The sequence below is a fragment of the Gossypium hirsutum genome, chromosome D02 (genome assembly GCF_007990345.1).
Source record: "Gossypium hirsutum isolate 1008001.06 chromosome D02, Gossypium_hirsutum_v2.1, whole genome shotgun sequence".
NCBI lineage: Eukaryota > Viridiplantae > Streptophyta > Magnoliopsida > Malvales > Malvaceae > Gossypium > Gossypium hirsutum.
In genome coordinates, this window is record NC_053438.1 from 1,925,117 (window position 1) to 1,945,204 (window position 20,088).

Here is a 20,088-nt window from a genome sequence, read left to right on the forward strand (position 1 = left end):
AATACCTTTGACTAACATTTTCCTAAACTCCAATGGCTAGCAGCTTCATCTTAAACCCTACACTAGAGCCCTCCACTGCTAATTTCTGGTAGAACTAAAAAAAAACCCCAAATGCAAATGAGAAAAAGATTGCTTAACCCTCTTTTATTTTACTCAAAATCACTGCCTTCTTCCCCTCAAAATCCCCAACTTCCCCACCAATTCTTCTTCTCCCCAATTACTCAATTCATTTCCACTTCTTCCGCTGACAATCTAAATGGTCTAATCGATCCAGATGACCCATTTCCGATGCAAAACAACCCACGGGTCGAGCCCGTTTCATCCCAAGACTTCGCCTTTTTAAGAGCTGATTCAGTTCCTCCTTCACAGAAAAAAGTTGATGCTGGTAAGTTTTCAAACGATGCTGTTTTGATTGCGAATGCCATTTTGAGTGATAACGGGGAGTTTGGGGACAAAACCCAGATAGTTCTTAGGCAATTTAGAGAAAGAATCAATGAAAAAATGGTTGTTGAAGTTTTGAACTTGGTGAAACTGAAACCCGAATTGGGTGTAAAGTTTTTCATTTGGGCTGGGAGGCAAATTGGGTATAGTCATACTTCTGCTGTGTTTAATTCTTTGCTTGATTTATTAGAATCTAGTAACAATGACCATGTTCATGAGAAATTTTTGTTGGAAATTAGGAATGATGATAAAGAAGTACTGAAAAAGTTGCTCAATTTATTGATTGGAAGGTATTGCAAAAATGGGTTGTGGATTATGGCATTAGAGGAATTAGGTAGGCTTAAGGATTTTGGTTACAAGCCATCTAGAGCGACTTATTGTGCATTGGTTCAAGTGTTTTTGCAAGCTGATAGTTTAGATACTGCCTATTTGGTTTATAGAGAGATGTCGGATGCCGGGTTTCACATGGATGGTTATACGCTAAGGTGTTATGCGTATTCCCTTTGTAGGATGGGGCAATGGAGGGAGGCCCTTACGTTGATAGAGAAGGAAGAATGCAAGCCGGATACTGCTTTTTACACAAAAATGATATCCGGTTTGTGTGAAGCTTCGCTTTTTGAAGAAGCTATGGACTTCTTGAATAGAATGCGTGCTAATTCTTGCATTCCTAATGTTGTGACGTACAGGGTTTTGCTTTGTGGTTGTTTGAATAAGAGACAACTTGGTAGGTGTAAGAGAGTCCTTAACATGATGATTATGGAAGGTTGTTATCCAAGTCCTAGCATATTTAGTTCTCTTGTTCATGCTTATTGCAAATCTGGAGATTATTCTTATGCGTTTAAATTGCTAAAGAAAATGACCAAATGTGGGTGCCAACCAGGCTATGTGGTTTATAACATATTGATTGGTGGCATTTGCGGGAATGAGGAGTTACCAAGCTCAGATGTGCTAGAATTGGCTGAGAACGCTTATAATGAAATGCTTGCTGCTGGAGTTATCCTAAATAAGATCAATGTTAGCAATTTTGCCAGGTGTCTATGTGGTGTTGGGAAATTTGAGAAAGCATGTAACATTATTCATGAAATGATGCGTAAAGGCTTTATACCTGATACTAGTACATACTCCAAAGTGATTGCTCATTTGTGTAATGCCTCTAAAGTAGAAAAGGCTTTTCTATTGTTCGGGGAAATGAAAAAGAATTGTGTCGTACCTGATGTATATACATACACTATTTTAATTGATAGTTTTTGTAAAGCTGGTCTTATTGAACAAGCACGTAATTGGTTCGATGAGATGGTAAAGGTTGGATGCGCCCCTAATGTGGTGACGTACACTGCTCTAATACATGCTTATCTTAAAGCAAGGAAGGTGTCCAAGGCTGATGAACTCTTCGAGATGATGTTGTCTAAAGGTTGCATTCCAAATGTTGTTACATATACAGCTTTGATTGATGGTCATTGCAAAGCTGGGCAGATTGAGAAAGCTTGTCAGATTTATGCTAGAATGTGCACTAATGCAGAAATCCCGGATGTAGATTTATATTTTAAAGTGGTTGACAGTGATGCCAAAACACCAAATGTTTTCACATATGGAGCTTTAGTGGATGGTTTATGCAAGGCTCACAAGGTCAAAGAGGCACACGATTTATTGGAAGCCATGTCAGTAGTTGGTTGTAAGCCAAACCAAGTTGTGTATGATGCTCTTATTGATGGATTTTGCAAGGTCGGAAAGCTAGATGAAGCACAAGAGGTGTTTTCCAAGATGTCTGAGCATGGTTATAGTCCAAATATTTATACTTACAGTTCATTAATTGACAGGTTGTTTAAAGATAAACGGCTAGACCTTGCTTTAAAAGTCTTATCCAAAATGCTTGAAAATTCTTGCGCTCCTAATGTTGTTATATACACAGAAATGATTGATGGCCTATGTAAGGCTGGTAAAACAGATGAGGCCTATAAGCTTATGTTGATGATGGAAGAAAAGGGGTGCTATCCTAATGTGGTGACTTACACTGCGATGATAGATGGCTTCGGCAAAGCAGGTAAAATCAACAAAAGCCTTGAACTTTTAGAACAAATGGGTTCCAAGGGTGTTGCTCCGAATTTCATCACGTATAGTGTTATGATAAACCACTGTTGTATCGTTGGCCTATTAGATAAGGCTTATGAACTTTTGGAAGAGATGAAACAGACATACTGGCCTAGGCATATCGCAAGCTACCGTAAGGTCATTGAAGGTTTCAACAAAGAGTTCATAATGTCCCTAGGGCTTTTAGATGAGGTTGGAAAAAGTGAATCTCTGCCGGTCATTCCTGTTTATAGAGTGCTTATCTATAATTTTATAAAGGCTGGGAGACTAGAGATGGCTTTACAGCTTCATCATGAGATAGCGTCATTTTCACAAGTTCCTGCAGCATATTGTAGTACATATAATGCCCTTATTCAGAGCCTTTCACTTGCGCGTAAGGTTAACAAGGCCTTTGAATTGTATGCGGACATGACAAGGATGGGTGGAGTTCCTGAGCTAAGTACATTTATTCACCTTATTAAGGGCCTCATCACAGTGAACAAGTGGGAAGAAGCACTTCAGCTTTCAGATAGCTTCTGTCAGATGGTTTGTCTCTATAACTCCTCTTTCTTTTACTTTAAGAAAGTTGTAGCTACAACTAGGACTTTTCAACCACTCAAGTGCTAAGTTCTTGTTTTCGTGAGATCACCCTGGACTTTGTTACAGCAATTTTTTAAGCAGGAATTGCTCTGGTTTCCTGCTTTTTTTCCTTTATACAATAGCACTTGTTCTACTAGAAACCCGTCATGATACCTGTGTCACTTCCCTCGAAAATTGGACCCTAGTTGAGAATTTAGACAAGTATGATGATCACCTGTTATCTTTTGCTCTTTGTTATGTAGTTGTGTTCTTTCTTTTTTTATTCCCCTTGTATATTTATTTTCTCAAATTATTCAATTGGGCAGGATATTCAATGGCTTCAAGAAAAAGAGACTCCTGATGCAGCTTAGGCATTTTTGAACATTTGGTTTTCCAGTTTACTTGATTGATCACTGAATGATTGGGATAAAGTTAGGCTCAGAGGTCGACTTAATTGGTTGAGGAATGAGGATTTTTTCCTGCAAGCATAAGAAAGCAAAAGACAACCAATAATTGAAATAACAGTCTCACCAAGACCTCCATCTGTTGTTTAAAGTCACTTGGATTCGGAAGATAGCCATGCCAGCTTTAACCGAGTATCATTTTCCGATTTTTCAATCTTAATAATGGTGGTTTGGTCTGACTGTGTAACTATTTGCATCACATGGATTGTACACTCTGCGCATTACTTACTGCATGTGATACACGGCGGTACCTCCAAAGCTCAGGTCAATTCTCAATCATTAGTTGTGTGTATTTTGTCCTGGCAACTTTTAGGTTTCTTCATATCCTTCAGCTGGTAATGTCTTTTCTCATTCAGTATGCCGTGGTTGCAATTATAGGTCCAATCCCTACACCGCAAAACAACTCGGCTGGAAGATACAACTCATATTCATCCAACTTGCTGACCGAATCTCTTCAAAGTTCAGCTGTAAGGGATGATGACAGGAACAAAAAATCCCACCACCCCTGACTTCCTGATATGGCAGCCATTTTCACACTCGAAACTCGAAGAAGATGATGGCTACACAGTATGGTGGTACTACCGATAACAAAGAAATAGGTCTGGTAGGTTTTCTAGCTAGATTTCGCACTGTCATTTTAAAGTAAAAAAGCTTGTTTTTTACTCTTATTGATTGTTTGCATAACTTCATGTATGTCTACCTGTGACTTGTTTTCTAGGTTTATACAGAAGGTTTATTAAACAATAAATCCATGCCATGAACTAATTCATGTGCTTTGTCAGTTTTCTGTAACTTTCGACCTATTTTCAATAAATAAATTGTCGTTTGATTTATTTTATTAATTTTTTTGGTTAACCCTAAACCTTAAAACTGAATAATGAGGGCCACTAATTCGAACTCAAAGTTGACTCATCGAAACGTCCCTTGGGGGGATTGCCTAATCTATGAAGTAATCAGCTGACCTAATAATTTTCTCCATCTTCTCTCTCTACCAAGTCCAAAGCTTTGGTCTAGCCTGTGAGCGGTTGTCTGGCTTCTGTTTTTTCCTTTTCGCCTTTTTTTTTGTTTTTCAACGAAATAATCTCTAGATCTTGCCTCCCTCGTCTCCACTTGACTATGGTTGACGAGGAGAGGCCAGTCTGGATTTTGGTTGCCCCATGTGTTCCCCCATGGTTTTGATGCTCGCCCCCTCGATCTTTGGAGGGGCTTCCTTCTTGGCAAGTCTTGTTTTGTTTTCCTTTTTGGCAATGCCCCTCTGATCCTCCTTTGATATGGTGTTGGTGCCTTCATAGATCCTCACCAGCATGAACTTTGATGGTTCACTAGAGTCATTGCACCAAAACCTGCATATGGTAGTTGTAGTTGATGAGTTGGCTTTGATTCCCTCACTATTTGCATTTGGCTGGCTCCTTGGTGGCTTTGACGTCTTTTTTTGGGACTTTGTTATGGCATGACCTTTGCTGAAGGCTTGCATGTCAATGGTTGGTTGCAACAGCCTTGCTCTCGTTTCCCCTCGATGCTCTCTCCCACTCCTTCCCTAGCTTGGTGACGAAGGTGTAAGCATCTAGGGTTTTGGGGACTTGAACTTGGGAGTTTCTTTGTTATATTTTTTGGGCCCTTTTAGGCCAATGTGTTGTAACTTACCTTTTCTTTAATGAAATGATTTATTAGGTAGTCACATAACTTGGTGGAGAAGGTACTTAAGGCCAGTTTAGCATTACTTCTTAAAAGCACTTTTGAACTTTTGAGTAAAAGTTGATTTTTAGCCAAAAGCATTTTTTTTTGTCCCAAAAAAACTTTTAACAAGCTCAAAAGCATCTTGTTTAGTAATTTTTTTTATCGCAAAAAGTGCTTTTTATGAAGTAATGCTAAATTGGTCTTTAAGCTTTGCTTGATAAAATGGAAAAAAAAATTAAAGGAGTAGAATAATATAATGATAGGAAATATGATTTTTCTTTTTGTAAGTGTGGTTAGTTGGAAAGATTGAAAAATTGAAACAAAAAGTAATTTTCTTTCTTTTCATTGTTTGGCAGAGTTGAAAAATGAGAGGACTAAAAATGAAATTTCTAGAAAAATGCATAATTTTGAAAGTAACGCACGCTCCTTTCTCATTTTCTCTCCTCTTATAGTTTTAATTTAAAACGGTTTATTTTTATACATTAGGATAGAAAATTTACCATCTTTCTCGTTTTCTTTCCTCTTAGTTTTCTTTCCTACCAAGTACACTCAAAATTGATATTCTTCCCACTTTTTCAATCTTTCAATCTTTTCTTCTCTTCTATTTTTCTACTCAACCAAGTATATACCCTTAAGTTTTGCTTGGAAGAGCGGAAAGAAAATTGAACAAATGAATTGAATGGGCTATAAAAATAGAAAGATGGAAAATATATTTTTTTTTTCATAGGTGTACTTGGTATGAAAGATGAAAAAATTGAAAGAAGAAAGTAATTTTTTTTCCATCCATTACTTGGTAGAGTTGAAAAATGAAAAAGAAAAAAAATAAAACATTTGAACAATGCATAATTTTGATCAAGCATACATCTCATTTCTATTTTCTCTCCTCTAATCACATTTCAAATTAGAAGGATTAGTTTTTACGTATTAGGATAGAAAATAATCATCTCTTCTATTTTTTTCCCCTCACTTGTTTTTTTCTTACCTAGCGCTCTTAATTTTTTAAGTAAACTACACTGATAGTCACTCAACTATAAAAATAATTCATTTTAGGCACTCAATTTAAGTACCCATGTTTCATGGTTTGGTCATTTTGGTCACTCCCATTAAAAGCATAATTCGTAAGTTGATGTAGGAGTTGAAAATTTGGTAGAATAACAAATTTAGTTCTCAACTTTTACATATTATATCAATTAAGTCATAATTTAAAAAAATTAACCTTCAAAATTTATAAATGTTCTCTTCTAAAAAATTCAAAAAGGATATAAAAATAAATAAATAATTTCAAAAATATAATAATAAATTTAAAATTTATATTAATGTTAATATAATAAATAATATGAAATGTTTAATCATAAAATATATGGGTTACAATTTTACCATTGTAATAGCATATATATAAAGGGTAAAATAATAATTTCATAAAGTGGGATGGGATAGATCAGGCAATCAATTACCACATCAGTTTCATATTCACTATCCCCTAAAAAAAACAACCCTTCCCCGCCTCATTTTCACTTTTCAAAAGAATATATTTTCTCCAATTAGAGTGAAGCATTTCGAATTTTGTCATCCTTAACCATTATGGTTGGATTTGATGATCATTAATTTTTTAAAATTTCAAATCAATCAAATTTGATCTAAATTACTATTCATTAATTATAGAAAATAAATAATTTTTAATATAAAAATAATATAATTTTTAATATGTGTTAGAATTGTATTGAATTGAACTAGTCGATTGAATTGAAAATTAGAGATCCAATCAATGATATATAACAAAAAATTATTAGATCGAGCTTAAACTAGTAAAAAGTAAAAACTACAGATCTAATCGATTCAATGAATTCAATCGATTACATATAACTAAAAACAGTTAGTTCCGTCTTAAACTAGTAGAAAGAGAAACAAGAACAAGAAAACAAGCTAAAAATTGGAAAATTAAAATTTTTCATTATGTTTTGCTTGTTTTGTCTTTAACTTTTTAAAAATCATTCTTCTTAATTTTTAATATTCTATTTTTAAAATTTTATTATTAACTTATTTTTAATTTAAAAAATGATTGTAAATAAAAGGAATCAATATTGAATCTCAAAACAACCACTTGAAGCATTCATTGTCTTGCTTATTTGAAAGCAACCTTTTTGACCGTCATACTTGTCTACAAAGCAATGCCACCACCATTGATTTCCTCTAAAGGATTCTCCATTTGCATACCACTTCATTTTTAACAATAAATTATCAATATTAAATTATAATGTATGAGTTAACGAATATATTTATAATAAATTGATATAAAATTTAAACGATATTTTTTATTGAAATACCGTTGGGATGATAAGTTTAAATCTGTAAAAATATATTTATAACAATATTTGTTACTTTGCAAAAATATAAATTTTTAGTATTTTATAACTGAACTTAAATCTGATTAATGAGAGGCGTCGCGTATAAATAAATATTAAAAATTAAAATAATTTTCGAAACAATTATAATTATAATGAAGTATAACATAGCACGATGGAAATAATAATCAAAATATATATATAAAATTTACATATAATGAGAATTAAATGAGAGTAAATCTGAAAATAATCCACGTACGATTTATGCAAGATGGGAGCAGAGTGTGAAGGGGGCATATAGGGGCTTGCTCTCCTCTAAATTTGAAAAATTATGTTTTAAACCTTCTAAATTTTATAAATTTACATGTTAATACATAGTAAAATTATATTCTGGCCTCTTAAAAATAATAATTTTTTGATTTAGTTCTAAAAACCATAAAAATATAAGTCAATACAATGATAAAATTTTATTTTAACTCTCATTAAAATATGAGATATAAATATAATCATGATCCCTCAAAAAAAAATTTAGCTTCGCCCCCAAATGGGAGTCCAACCTAGGACATCAAAATCTCATGATCTTAAACGACTTCACGAGCTTAGCTTAGGCATGGTTTCAAATTTTTTTTTTTAAACTTGAACTCGACCCATCGAAATTTTATTTAAATTTAATTATAAAATATACCAATATTAATATGTATTTTTTATTTTTAAATAATAAAACAAGTTAGGTCAAGCTAACCCGAATCACTCGGTCCATGGTAAGAGTTAATGAAGAGGTTTTTTTTTTGTTACATTTTATTATTTTCATATTTATCTAAATAAATTGATATTTTGTTTTCATTCCACTTTAATAATTAAAGTACATTATATTAATAAAGAAAAAGGGCTTCCATAAAAAAAAGTATTTCAATAAAAATAAATAAATATGAAAATAATTAAGAGACATATTATTACATTGCAATGATGAAAAGAGAGCAATGGGGATATTAGCTTAGACATCCAACACACTCTTCCCATTCATGTCCTAATCAATGCCCCCCCTATATATTATTTCATAAATAATTACACCCCATTCATAGGTACATCTGTCCACTGCCGACTGGCTCACTTCGTCGAATTTGGGTTAAGTTTGAACAAATATTTTTAATTTTTAAATTTAAAATAATATATTTTTAATATTTTAATTACTTTTTAAAAATTAATTTTTTGGGTGAACCGAATCGAATCTAGTTGGGAATTTTTTTTATTTGGGTTAAATAAATATGTGGATTAAAGCAGGGTTAAATATGCCCTTAATTTTTATACTTTTTGATTTTTTAAATTTAATTTTTTTAGAATTTAGTCCATCTACCTGGTTGATTTGAAAATTAAAATTCAATTAATAATACTATTAATTGGTTTTCATTAAAATCGAGTACGTGACATTCTCATATTCGATTTAAAAAATTAAAATTGATAACATATTTCAAATTTAACAAAAATTAATTAATAATATTTCCCATTTAACTTTAATTTACTAATCAAACAAGTCAAGAGACTAAATTCTTAAAATTAAAACCAGAAACACTAAATTTTAAATATTCAAAGCGTATACGAATTGTGGTAGAATTAAACCATTAAAACGCCTACAAATTCAAATTAAATCGATTCAAAATTTATAAACAAAACCTAAAGTGGTTCAAAAGTTAAAATTATTATTTAATATAAAATTAAAAATATATATCTATATAATTAAATTTAAGTATAAAAACAAGAAATAAAAAAGAAAGAAAGAACTGATTATGCTGCCTCCACCACTCATTCATTATTCCTTCAAAGGCAAAAGCTAAGAAAAAAGAAAGTACGGTAATAGAGGAAATCAATATTCTTATTCTATTTTTGGGAATAAATACAAACAAATATAATAATAAAACCAAATAATAAGAAACAAATCAAAACTATTAAAAATATACTTTATATTAAATTTAAAAAAAAATCAAAAGTAAAACTAAAAAACGAAGATGTCTGATCGAGTTGGTGTCATGGGTTAATTAGGTACCAGCTCAGTTAGTAAATAATTAATAATATATTATTTTGGTGGTGTTTTTGTCTTTTCATATTTTCATATTGTGTTTAAATAATAATAAAAAATTAACATATCTAAAGACTGAACCAATGTGTCGTGTTTAATGAATTTATAAACAAATTTGTTACCACCACACCAATAATAATTCTCAAGTAATTTTTTAAAAAATAACTTTAAACATAAAATATTTTCTCTCACTAAATCTGTGTGCCTATAATTACTATCAATAAAACCCTTAATTGAGTTGATATCACAGGTTTACTGGATACCAACTTGATTAAGAAATGACTAATATACCCTTTTATTAAATATCTATTACTATTATATTGGTGTTTTTTTTTTATCTTTTTATACTTTTTATATATTTTTTAAATAAAAGAATTAAAATTAGCAGAGACTTAATCTGTGTTTCACCAATAATAATTCTTAAATAAATTTTAAAAAAAACTCTTAACATAAAATATTATCTCGGGTCAAATTTGTAGTTTTTACATGTATATGTATATGATAGGATTTCTAATATAAATAATTGGACTAAGAGCATAATTAACCCATATTTAAAGAAAAATATTCCGTTTCATTATTTTAATTTTTCTTAATCACTTTTCCCCCTCGTTGCCTCTCTGTCAATTTTTACTTTATTATTTATTTATTTATTTTTTTGTAATTTTCTCTCCTTTTCTTTCAAAACAAACAAACAAAAAGCATAAGAAAGAAAACTGCCTTTAAAAATTAAAATTCTTTTCAACTTCTTTGTTTATCTCTCTCTGTTTTTTTTTTCTCTCTATTTTCTCTCTTTAGAACAATCCCTTCATCCAAAAACCCAATACAACTGTTAACAAACCCTAGAAAGAGGAAGATAAAGTTTCTTCCAACGATTAAAGAGAGAAAATAGAGGGGAAATCCAGGTATTATTTTTCTTGTTTTTATCCCCCCAATTTTAATCCTTTAATTTCATGAAAGCTGTATTTTTCCGTTTGCTTATCTGCCTCTCTGCTTTTTTGTTTTGTATCAAACAATTATTTTTACCTCCTTATTTCTTTCTCATTTCGAAAAAAAATTTAAGGGTTTCATTTATCTTTTGATTCTTTGACTTCTTTCTTGAAATTGAAGCGGCCCATTCCGGAATTGGGGTTTAATTTTTCTGGGTTTTTGTTTGATTTTTGTTTGGTTTGGTTTTTGATCTTTAATTTCTCTTTGCTTAATGGAAAACGAGTATAATCGGCGTGGTTCGGTGGTAAAGCTTAACGAGTCTCTTTTATCTTACAATTCATCTTTTGACGTTTAATTAATTAATAATTATGATTAATTCAATAGTATTTTTAGCTTCTTTTGTGTGTTAAAATTCAAGTTGTATTTCATCTGCCTTTGATCCAACATTGCTGTTGATTCTCTTGATATAAGTAATTGAAATGCAATTTTGTTGTAAATTCTGAATTCTTATAACATAATATTATGTTAAAAAGATTTGTTTAGCAATGTTTAATTTGGATCATGAATGTATGTATTGTGGAATTACGCAGGCACATGCACCTAGTAGAGGCAACTTCGATCAACTAGGAAATACAGACGATTTGTATTTGAAGAAACGATCAAGGATGCGTCGTTGGCTTTGCTGTTCCTGTCAAGCAGAGGAGAGTTACCAAGCACATGAAAATGAGCACTTGAAAGCCCCCAAGGATCATACAGATGGTATGCTACTTTGTCACTAACTTGATTCAGTAATTCTGATTTACTGTTAGGAATCTTTTGGCAGTGTGTATGATATCATTATGTTCTTACAAATATAGATGTTACTAACATTTACTGAAGATCTTAAGCGTATTTACCATCCCCGGTTTAATAGAAATGAGACTCGGGCATATTTGTATTTATTAGTTCTTTGCCTGAAAGTATTAAGTACTAGACATCATTTAGTATATGCCAACTAAGTTCATTATTTTCTTATTGTATGCCTTTTGTTTCATAATTTTGGTTTAGATCTGCGTTGCACACTAATCATTGAATTTCATACCGGAACTTTTACATCTCTAGTCCACCATGAGCATTTAGGCAAGAATTAGGAGTCGATTTAGATTGCTTTATTCGCTTTATATTTGGCTTTTACTTGCTAAGGTAAGATGATTGTTTTAGCTGTCTTCTTAACAAAAAATAAAATAAAATCTTATGACCATTTAATTGTTCGACTTCTATCATTTTTCTGTTTGCCTGCTTTGTATTTGGAATAAATTGTCGTTGCTTATGTCACGGTCTTTCAGGAAATCATAGAAACTCAAGGGTGGCAGCTCCTGTCAAACCTGAAGTGCAAAAATCACCACCACCTATCGAAGTTCCTGCACTATCGTTGGAAGAATTGAAAGAGAAAACGGACAATTTTGGATCAAAGGCTTTGATTGGTGAGGGTTCTTATGGAAGAGTTTATTATGCCAGCTTGAACAATGGAAAAGCTGTGGCTGTGAAAAAGCTTGATGTTTCCACTGAGTCCGAGTCGAATGTGGAGTTTTTGACCCAGGTGTGTAAGAAATTTGACTGAAGGGGGTCTCGTATAATTAATTGTAGTTCAAATATTCAGGTTCTTGTTATCTCATGTTTTCCCCTTGTTTCTTGACACATCCGCTGCTTGAATTTTCTTTGTTTTTAGGTTTCCATGGTTTCAAGATTGAAGCATGACAATTTTGTCGAGTTGCAAGGTTACTGTGTTGAAGGAAATCTCCGTGTGCTTGCTTACGAGTTTGCAACAATGGGTTCACTTCATGACATATTGCATGGTTTGTGAAACCATCACATTTAATATCGATTCCTGATATAGGTTAAGCTCGTTTAGTTTGACATTTTTCGTTTCTTGTTTTGGGAATCACAGGAAGGAAGGGAGTTCAAGGGGCACAACCTGGTCCGGTTCTTGACTGGATGCAGAGGGTAAGAATTGCAGTTGATGCAGCAAGGGGCTTGGAATATTTGCACGAGAAGGTTCAACCTTCGATTATCCACAGAGATATCAGATCTAGCAATGTCCTTCTCTTTGAAGACTTCAAAGCGAAGATTGCAGATTTTAACCTCTCAAACCAGGCTCCCGACATGGCTGCTCGTCTTCATTCTACTCGTGTTTTGGGAACCTTCGGCTATCATGCACCTGAGTATGCTATCTTAAGCAGCTTTATATCATTGTTCATTTCTTTTCCGAACCAACCAGTCATTGCCAGTTGCTGGATATTCAAGATGGGAACTTATTTTGTGAGGCTATCGTTTTGTAGGTATGCAATGACCGGGCAGTTGACGCAGAAGAGTGATGTTTACAGTTTCGGGGTTGTCCTTTTAGAGCTTCTTACGGGGAGGAAACCTGTTGACCACACAATGCCTCGTGGACAGCAGAGTCTCGTTACCTGGGTGCGATATTGCTTTCTCTTCTTTATTTTATCTTTTCACTTTAAATTCGACCAACACTTAAAACATTTCGTTTTTTTTCCAATTTTAGGCTACTCCAAGACTGAGCGAAGATAAAGTCAAACAATGCGTAGATCCAAAACTGAAGGGAGAGTATCCTCCCAAAGCAGTTGCTAAGGTATATTCTTTTTCCGTTTCTGTGTAACTTGCATGAGTTTGCTTTTCTAGCATAAAAAATGGGATGGGTTTTGGTGTTTGACGATTTCGTTATGTTTCTGTTGATGCAGTTGGCAGCTGTGGCGGCATTATGCGTGCAGTATGAATCTGAGTTCCGTCCAAACATGAGCATCGTCGTCAAGGCTCTCCAACCGCTGTTGAAGGCTCCAGTGCCAGTACCAGCGCTGGAGACTTAAAACAGCAGAGGAATCCAAGTTTCTTCGCCATTTATCGAAATTTCATCAACTTTTGATAGTTTGGTTTCGTAATCAAAATACAGATTTTCATCTGATCACTAAATATTAATTATATACGTTTTTCTATTCCTTCCTATATAACATTCAAGTGTAGGATTGGGTTTGGTCTGTTTAGTATCTGTCAGTTGCCGGGTTTTTTCGGACTCGTAATGTCATGTTTTTTCGGATGTAGTCGTAAAATTGACCGAGGGATTGGGTTGTGACTGAGGGATTGGGTCGTGTCGGTGAGTATAGTTTGGTTTGTATCATTTTTTTCGTTTTCTTCGTCGTGGTTCGTAAATTTGTATGAATATTTTCGCTTAGAATGATTGGAACTAATCGAAGCGTTTGTAGCATGAGGTTTGTTGATGATGTCTTATCTTCCATGGAGGTTTTCTAAATCTGAAACACCGCGATTTGATTATAAAACATCAATAGCTTGAACTCGAAAATAATTTTAAATAAATTATAATGATAAATTTGAATGATTGATTGAAACCTATTCGATGTTAACATAAAATTTTGATTTTTGAATTAATTCAATCCAAATTTAATTCCATTTATTCTAATTTTTAAAGGTTTGAAACTGGTTTTTTAGTCACAACCACCCTCTTTTGAAGATTAAATGTTGAGATTTTATTTTTTCTTCCGAAAATAATTGGATTTTTTTTATATAAAATCTACGTTTTATTAAATTTTAGTCCCTAAATTTATAATTTTTTCATCTTTTTGTTTGAACATTCATTTCCATATTAGTCCTAGAACTTTGTAGTTTTTTATTATTATTTAGTCTCTAACTTGTATTCTACTAAGATAGAAAGATGTCACTCTTAGCTTGTCACGTTATTACTTCAAATTAAAAAAAAAAATTTAAATTATAATATTTTAATAATATTTAGTTTATATTTTTTAAAATTTTTAGGTAATTTGGTATAAATTCATAGTGTCATTTTATCCTACTTTAACAAAATCCAAATTCATGGTCTAAATTGAGAAAAATTGTTAAAGTTCAACCACCGGAGTTAGTTGAGATGACTAGGTTCTCTCTTATCTTAACTAGTGGTTGAGAGTTTAATCTTCACTCTAGGTATAATGTAGCTTTAAAACTTGTGGTTAGCGTCTACTACCTAAATGAGCCTATCGAACACGAAAGATTAATCATTAGGCTCCCTCCAATAGATACATTGAAGAATAAAAAAAAAATGTTAAAATCTAAAACTAATGTAAAACAAAAAAAACTTAAAGACCAATTTGAAAAAATTATCAAATTCTTTAATCCGGAAAATCAATCAAGTTTTAAAATCTTCAATCAAATTCAACTTAATTTTACAAGCCAAATTAACAGGATAGGATCTATAATCCGAACCTTTTAAATGTCAACTATGGAAGCATGAAACCTTTCAAATCAACGCATTTGAATACACGCCCTCCTACGTTGATAACAATGTCCATGCTAATAAAGCTAAAATTTAATAAAAAAATTAAAAATAAAAATATAAGAAATAAATTTTAAATTTCAGATGAGTAATGAAAGTTATGAATATAATATTATTATATTATTATTCAATGTTTCCTAACATAATTGTTATTATATTTTTAATATTATATGATTACTTTTACAATTGTGATAGTACAAATTCCAGAGAGGTTACTAATTATGGAGTACAGTAGTTGTACGTGACAACATTCAATTGACTTGTTTGGCAATAAAGACTTGTACTGTTGCATTATTGTGTAGTACATTTCATAACAAATGTACTAATTTTACTGCAAATTTGATGTCTCTAAGTTGTTTATATAAATTCATCTATCCTCAACTAAAATATCTACATTACCCAATGTTTGGGGGGGGGGGGAAACAGAGGTGGAGGAATCCGACTGGGTCGACCTTAGAACACGTGATTGTTTTTTGATTTCGATATGGTTCGTTTCATGTGTTCTCAGGTCGCCCCTGTCGGGTTTCCTTTCATCATTTCATCGTAAAATTTTTCAATTTTGCAAGAAATAAGTGAAGGTACGTGTGATGTTGTTATTACATTTTTCTTTTGTTTTTGTCAAATTTTTTTTATAAAAATTATTAATATTTGAAATTTATATTTACGAGTCCAATGTAAAAAAAATAAACAGCGATGAAGTTTGGATGATGGGTATGGACATTCGATTACGAGACAAGGAATTCTTGGACTTCTTTTTTTGTTGCTTGTTTCGAGACGAGACGATTTTAAAAATTATTCTTAAAACTAATATTAAAAATGAGTATTTTAAAATCATCAAATATTCGTTTCCTCTCAAAAAAAAACTCTATTTTTCTTTTTATTAAAGGGTACCCTTTTCTTTGTGTATTTTGGCGCATTCGTTGCTTGTCCTTAAAGATGTACACGTGTCACTCATATGTCCTTCTTTTATAACATTTACTTCATGTTGAGTTTTTGGTTTGCACGTAACTTTTTTTATTTTGGTCAAATCCTATATAAAGTCCATGTACTATAATTTTTTTCTGAATTTAATCCTTCTATTATAAAGGCATACGAGTAAATTTCCCAAAAACGCCCATTCTTTTTAAAAAAATTACTAGATTAGACCGAAATAACGAAAACGCTTTTAGCTGGAAACTCTTTCTGCCGTATAAATTGAAAAAGCTTCCAGCTGGAAGTATTTTATTAATATAAAATTATAAATGTCGATTGAGTGTTAGTTTAATTGGCACGAACATTGTTGTCAATGAATGAATATATAGACTCGAATGCGTTTCAGCGCATTATTCTCCTATTTATAGGTTGAAGAGGGACTATGTCTAGTTTTGAGCATTATGCCAAAAAAAATGCATATGATCAAAATATATATAATTACAAGTAAATACAAAATACGAAATAATTTAAAGCATGATAAATAAAATAAAATAAAACAGGTGTGAGGAAAATAAAGTATTAACTCCATATAATAATTTATAATTTATAAAATAAATATATATATTTTTAGTGCTTAAAAAAATTAAATATTGTATTTTAAACGTAAAATATTTGATGTAGTTTGACCTTATATTAATTATTTTTTGAACTTTTATTTGATTAATGTTCCATTTGGGAGTCTGGTGGGAGGCAATCCAATTATTTATTTTGTTGAATAAAATAAGTTGGAATTAATTATAATTTGACATCATTTTTATTAAAATAATAAAATATTTTAATTTTATTTTAATCATGAGATATGAAAAATAAGTATTTATTAAATAAACGAGCATAAAAATATTTATAAATAATATTTTACATTTTACCATTGTTTTGCATTAATTGTGCACTTCAATTTTAAATAAAATAAAATAAAATAAAAATTCCTTTAATACTCATAAAGCTACTTGAAGCCTTGATATTAAGCAAGTGCAGTTTAAGATGAATAGTACTGTATTTGTTCAGTTGATTCAATCCAAATCAATTCAGCAGAAAGATTTAATCCAATTTCTTTCTAACTTGAAAAAATTATGTCACATCACGACTTCTTCTAACTTGGGTGACAATCATACATTGCTAGATGCCACTCTGCTTGTAATGTTAAAAACGTTCTAATATTACTACCAACGTTACAATAGTCTACAAGGTCATACTCTATAGTTAAAATGAACAGAATCCAAATACATTTGGTACTGTATTTAGTTGTCAAATGTACTAAATAAATTATTAAATTAATTTAATTTGATAGTTAAATATTTAACATATTATATGAACAAATTTGTTGTACACAAATAGAGAACACATATATAATTAATATATGAATTTGATTCATACAAAATATTAATTGTAAATATTTTACCGAATTTATTGATATAAACTATTATATTAATTAATACTGCTCAGAATATAAAAGAAATGAAAATTAATATTATTTTAGAAATAATATAATTAATATATAAATTTGATTCAAACAAAATATTAATTGTATATGTTTTACTGAATTTATTAATATAAACAGTTATATTAATTAATATCGATCAAAATATAAAAGATATGAAAAATATTATTTGTTTGAAAAGAATATAATTAATATATGAATTTGATTCATACAAAATATTAACTATATATGTTTTATCGAATTTATTAATATAAATAATTATATTAATTCATTTTGGTCAAAATATAAAATACATTAAAATATAATTAATTGTTTGGCGATAATGACTTGTACTGTTGCATTATTGTGTGGTACAGTTCATGACAAATGTACTAATTTTACTGCAAATTTGATGTCTCTAAGTTGTTTATATAAATTCATCCATCCTCAACTAAAATATCACATTACCCAATGATTTGAGGGAACCAGAGGTGGAGGAATCCGACCGGGTCGACCTTAGAATACATGTGATTGTTTTTCGATTTCAATATGGTTCGTTTCATGTGTTCTCAGGTCGCCCCTGTCGGATTTTCATTCATCATTTTATCGTATAGTTATTAAATCTCGCAAGAAATAAGTTGAGGTATGTATGATGTTGTTATTACATTTTTATTTTGTTTTTGTCGATTTTTCTTGTAAGAAATATTAGTATTTGACATATGTATTTACAAGTTCGATGTAAAAAAAAAAATAGCGTTGAAGTTTGGACGATGGTTATGGACATTCGGTCCAAGGACAAGGAATTCTTGGACTTTTTTCAAGATGAGATGGTTTTTTTTGCTTGTTTTGATTTTAACCCCATTTTTATATGCTTTTCTTTCGAGACAAGACTATTTGTTAACACCGTTAATTTTTTTTTGTTAAATTTGTTAGTGTAACATTTTGAAATAAAAATAATACTCATTTGGTAGCGATATAACTAAAAAAAACGACGTTGTAATGAACTTGAATTTAACAAAATAATTTTAACGGAATTGACAGTTGAACTTGAATTTTGAAATTTAAAAAATATAGAAACTAAATTCTTAGAAATAAAGTACAATGACAAAATTCCAAATATAAAAAGAGTACAATGAATTATAGCATATTTTAACATTTTTATTTTACACATATTCTTATAATTTATTATATAAATAAAAAAATCGTGTATAATTGTTGATTGAGTCTTAGTCCGGTTGGCATGAGCATTATTGTTAATGTAGGAGGAGGTTGATTCAAATGTGCTGAAACGCATTATCTTTTTATTTATGGGTTGAAAAAGGGTTATGGATAGTTTTAAACATTGTTCGTCTTTTGACAAACTTACCACCTCTTCGAGCACTTGAGTCTTGACTCCAAAAATGGTAAATATGCCTTTTAATCCTTTTGAAGTTTATGAAATTACAAATTAATATAATGATAAAATTGCATTTTACACCTCCAAAGATTTATGATTCCTCTCTAATTTCTTTAAAGCAAATTTCTAACTTAACCCCATGCTAGAAACAATACTAAACTTGTTGAAGAGTCCATCATCTTAAAACGTACGACACTTTATGTACTTCTCTCAAAAAAATCGGAAATTCTTCTTAAAACTAATATTAAAAATGAGTATTTTAAAATCATCAAATATTCGTTTCCTCTTAAATAAAAAAACTCTATGTTTTTTTTTATTATAGGGATACCCTTTTCTTTGTGTATTTGGGCGTAATCTTTGCTTGTCCTTAAAGATGTACACGTGTCAATCATATGTCCTTCTGTTAAAACACTTACTTCACGTCGAGTTTTTGGTTTGCACGTATTTATTTTATTTTGGTCAAATCCTATATAAAGTCCATGTACTATAATTTTTTCTGAATTTAATCCTTCTATTGTAAAGGCATACGAGTAAATTTCCCAAAAATGTCTAATTTCTTTTTAAAAAAATTACTAGATTAGACCGAAATAACAAAAACGTTTCTAGCTGGAAACTCTTTCTGTTGTATAAATTGAAAAAGCTTCCAGCTAGAAGTGTTTTATTAATATAAAGTTATAAATGTCGATTGAGTTTTAGTTTGATTGGGATGGATATTATTGTCAATGAAAGAAGACATAGACTCGAATGCGTTGAAACGCATTATTCTCCTATTTATAGGTTGAAGAGGGACTATGTTTAGTTTTAGGCACTATGTCAGAAAAAATATATATGATCAGAATCTATAATAAGATTAAATATATATAATTATAAGAAAAAAACTATGTCTAGTTTTAGGCATTATTCTATCTACTGAATCCAATTATATATTTTGTTCAATAAAATAAGTTGGAATTAATTATAATTTGACATCAGTTTTATTAAAATAATAAAATATTTTAATTTTAATTTAACTGTGGGATATGAAAAATGAGTATTTATTAAATAAACGAGTTCAAAAAGATTTATGAATAATATTTTATATTTTACCATTCTTTTGCATTAATTGTGCACTTCAATTTTAAATTAAATAAAAAATAATATTTTTTCCCTTAATACTCATAAAGCTACTTGAAGCCTTGATCTTTAGCACGTGCATTTTAAGATGAATAGTACTGTATTTGTTCAGTTGAATCAATCAAAATCAGTTGAGCAGAAAGATTTAGGCTTCGTTTGGATGGGCGATTGACTGCGGTGCGGTGCGTTTAACTTACTTTTTGTCTCACGCTACAGTATCGCTACAGTATCAAATCTCACCGCCACCGCTGTTTTTACACTAACCGCAGTTAAATGCACCGCC

At 30.8% G+C, this 20,088-nt stretch overlaps 2 protein-coding genes across 2 annotated transcripts; both read left to right on the forward strand.

Moving 5' to 3' along the window:
* Positions 1-17: 17 nt before the first annotated feature.
* LOC107940504 (pentatricopeptide repeat-containing protein At1g06710, mitochondrial) lies at positions 18-4,384 on the forward strand. Its single transcript, XM_016873938.2, has 3 exons — positions 18-3,054; positions 3,414-3,815; positions 3,930-4,384. The coding sequence occupies exons 1-2, from the start codon at positions 112-114 to the stop codon at positions 3,456-3,458; spliced, it is 2,988 nt and encodes a 995-aa protein (XP_016729427.1). The 5' UTR covers positions 18-111; the 3' UTR covers positions 3,459-3,815; positions 3,930-4,384.
* A 5,922-nt stretch (positions 4,385-10,306) lies between these two features.
* Positions 10,307-13,827, forward strand: LOC107940501 (PTI1-like tyrosine-protein kinase 3). The gene is made up of 8 exons (XM_016873935.2): positions 10,307-10,546; positions 11,162-11,330; positions 11,897-12,150; positions 12,280-12,406; positions 12,499-12,772; positions 12,890-13,022; positions 13,111-13,197; positions 13,307-13,827. Exons 2-8 carry the CDS (start codon positions 11,237-11,239, stop codon positions 13,430-13,432), a joined length of 1,095 nt encoding a protein of 364 aa, XP_016729424.1. The 5' UTR covers positions 10,307-10,546; positions 11,162-11,236; the 3' UTR covers positions 13,433-13,827.
* Positions 13,828-20,088: the final 6,261 nt, after the last annotated feature.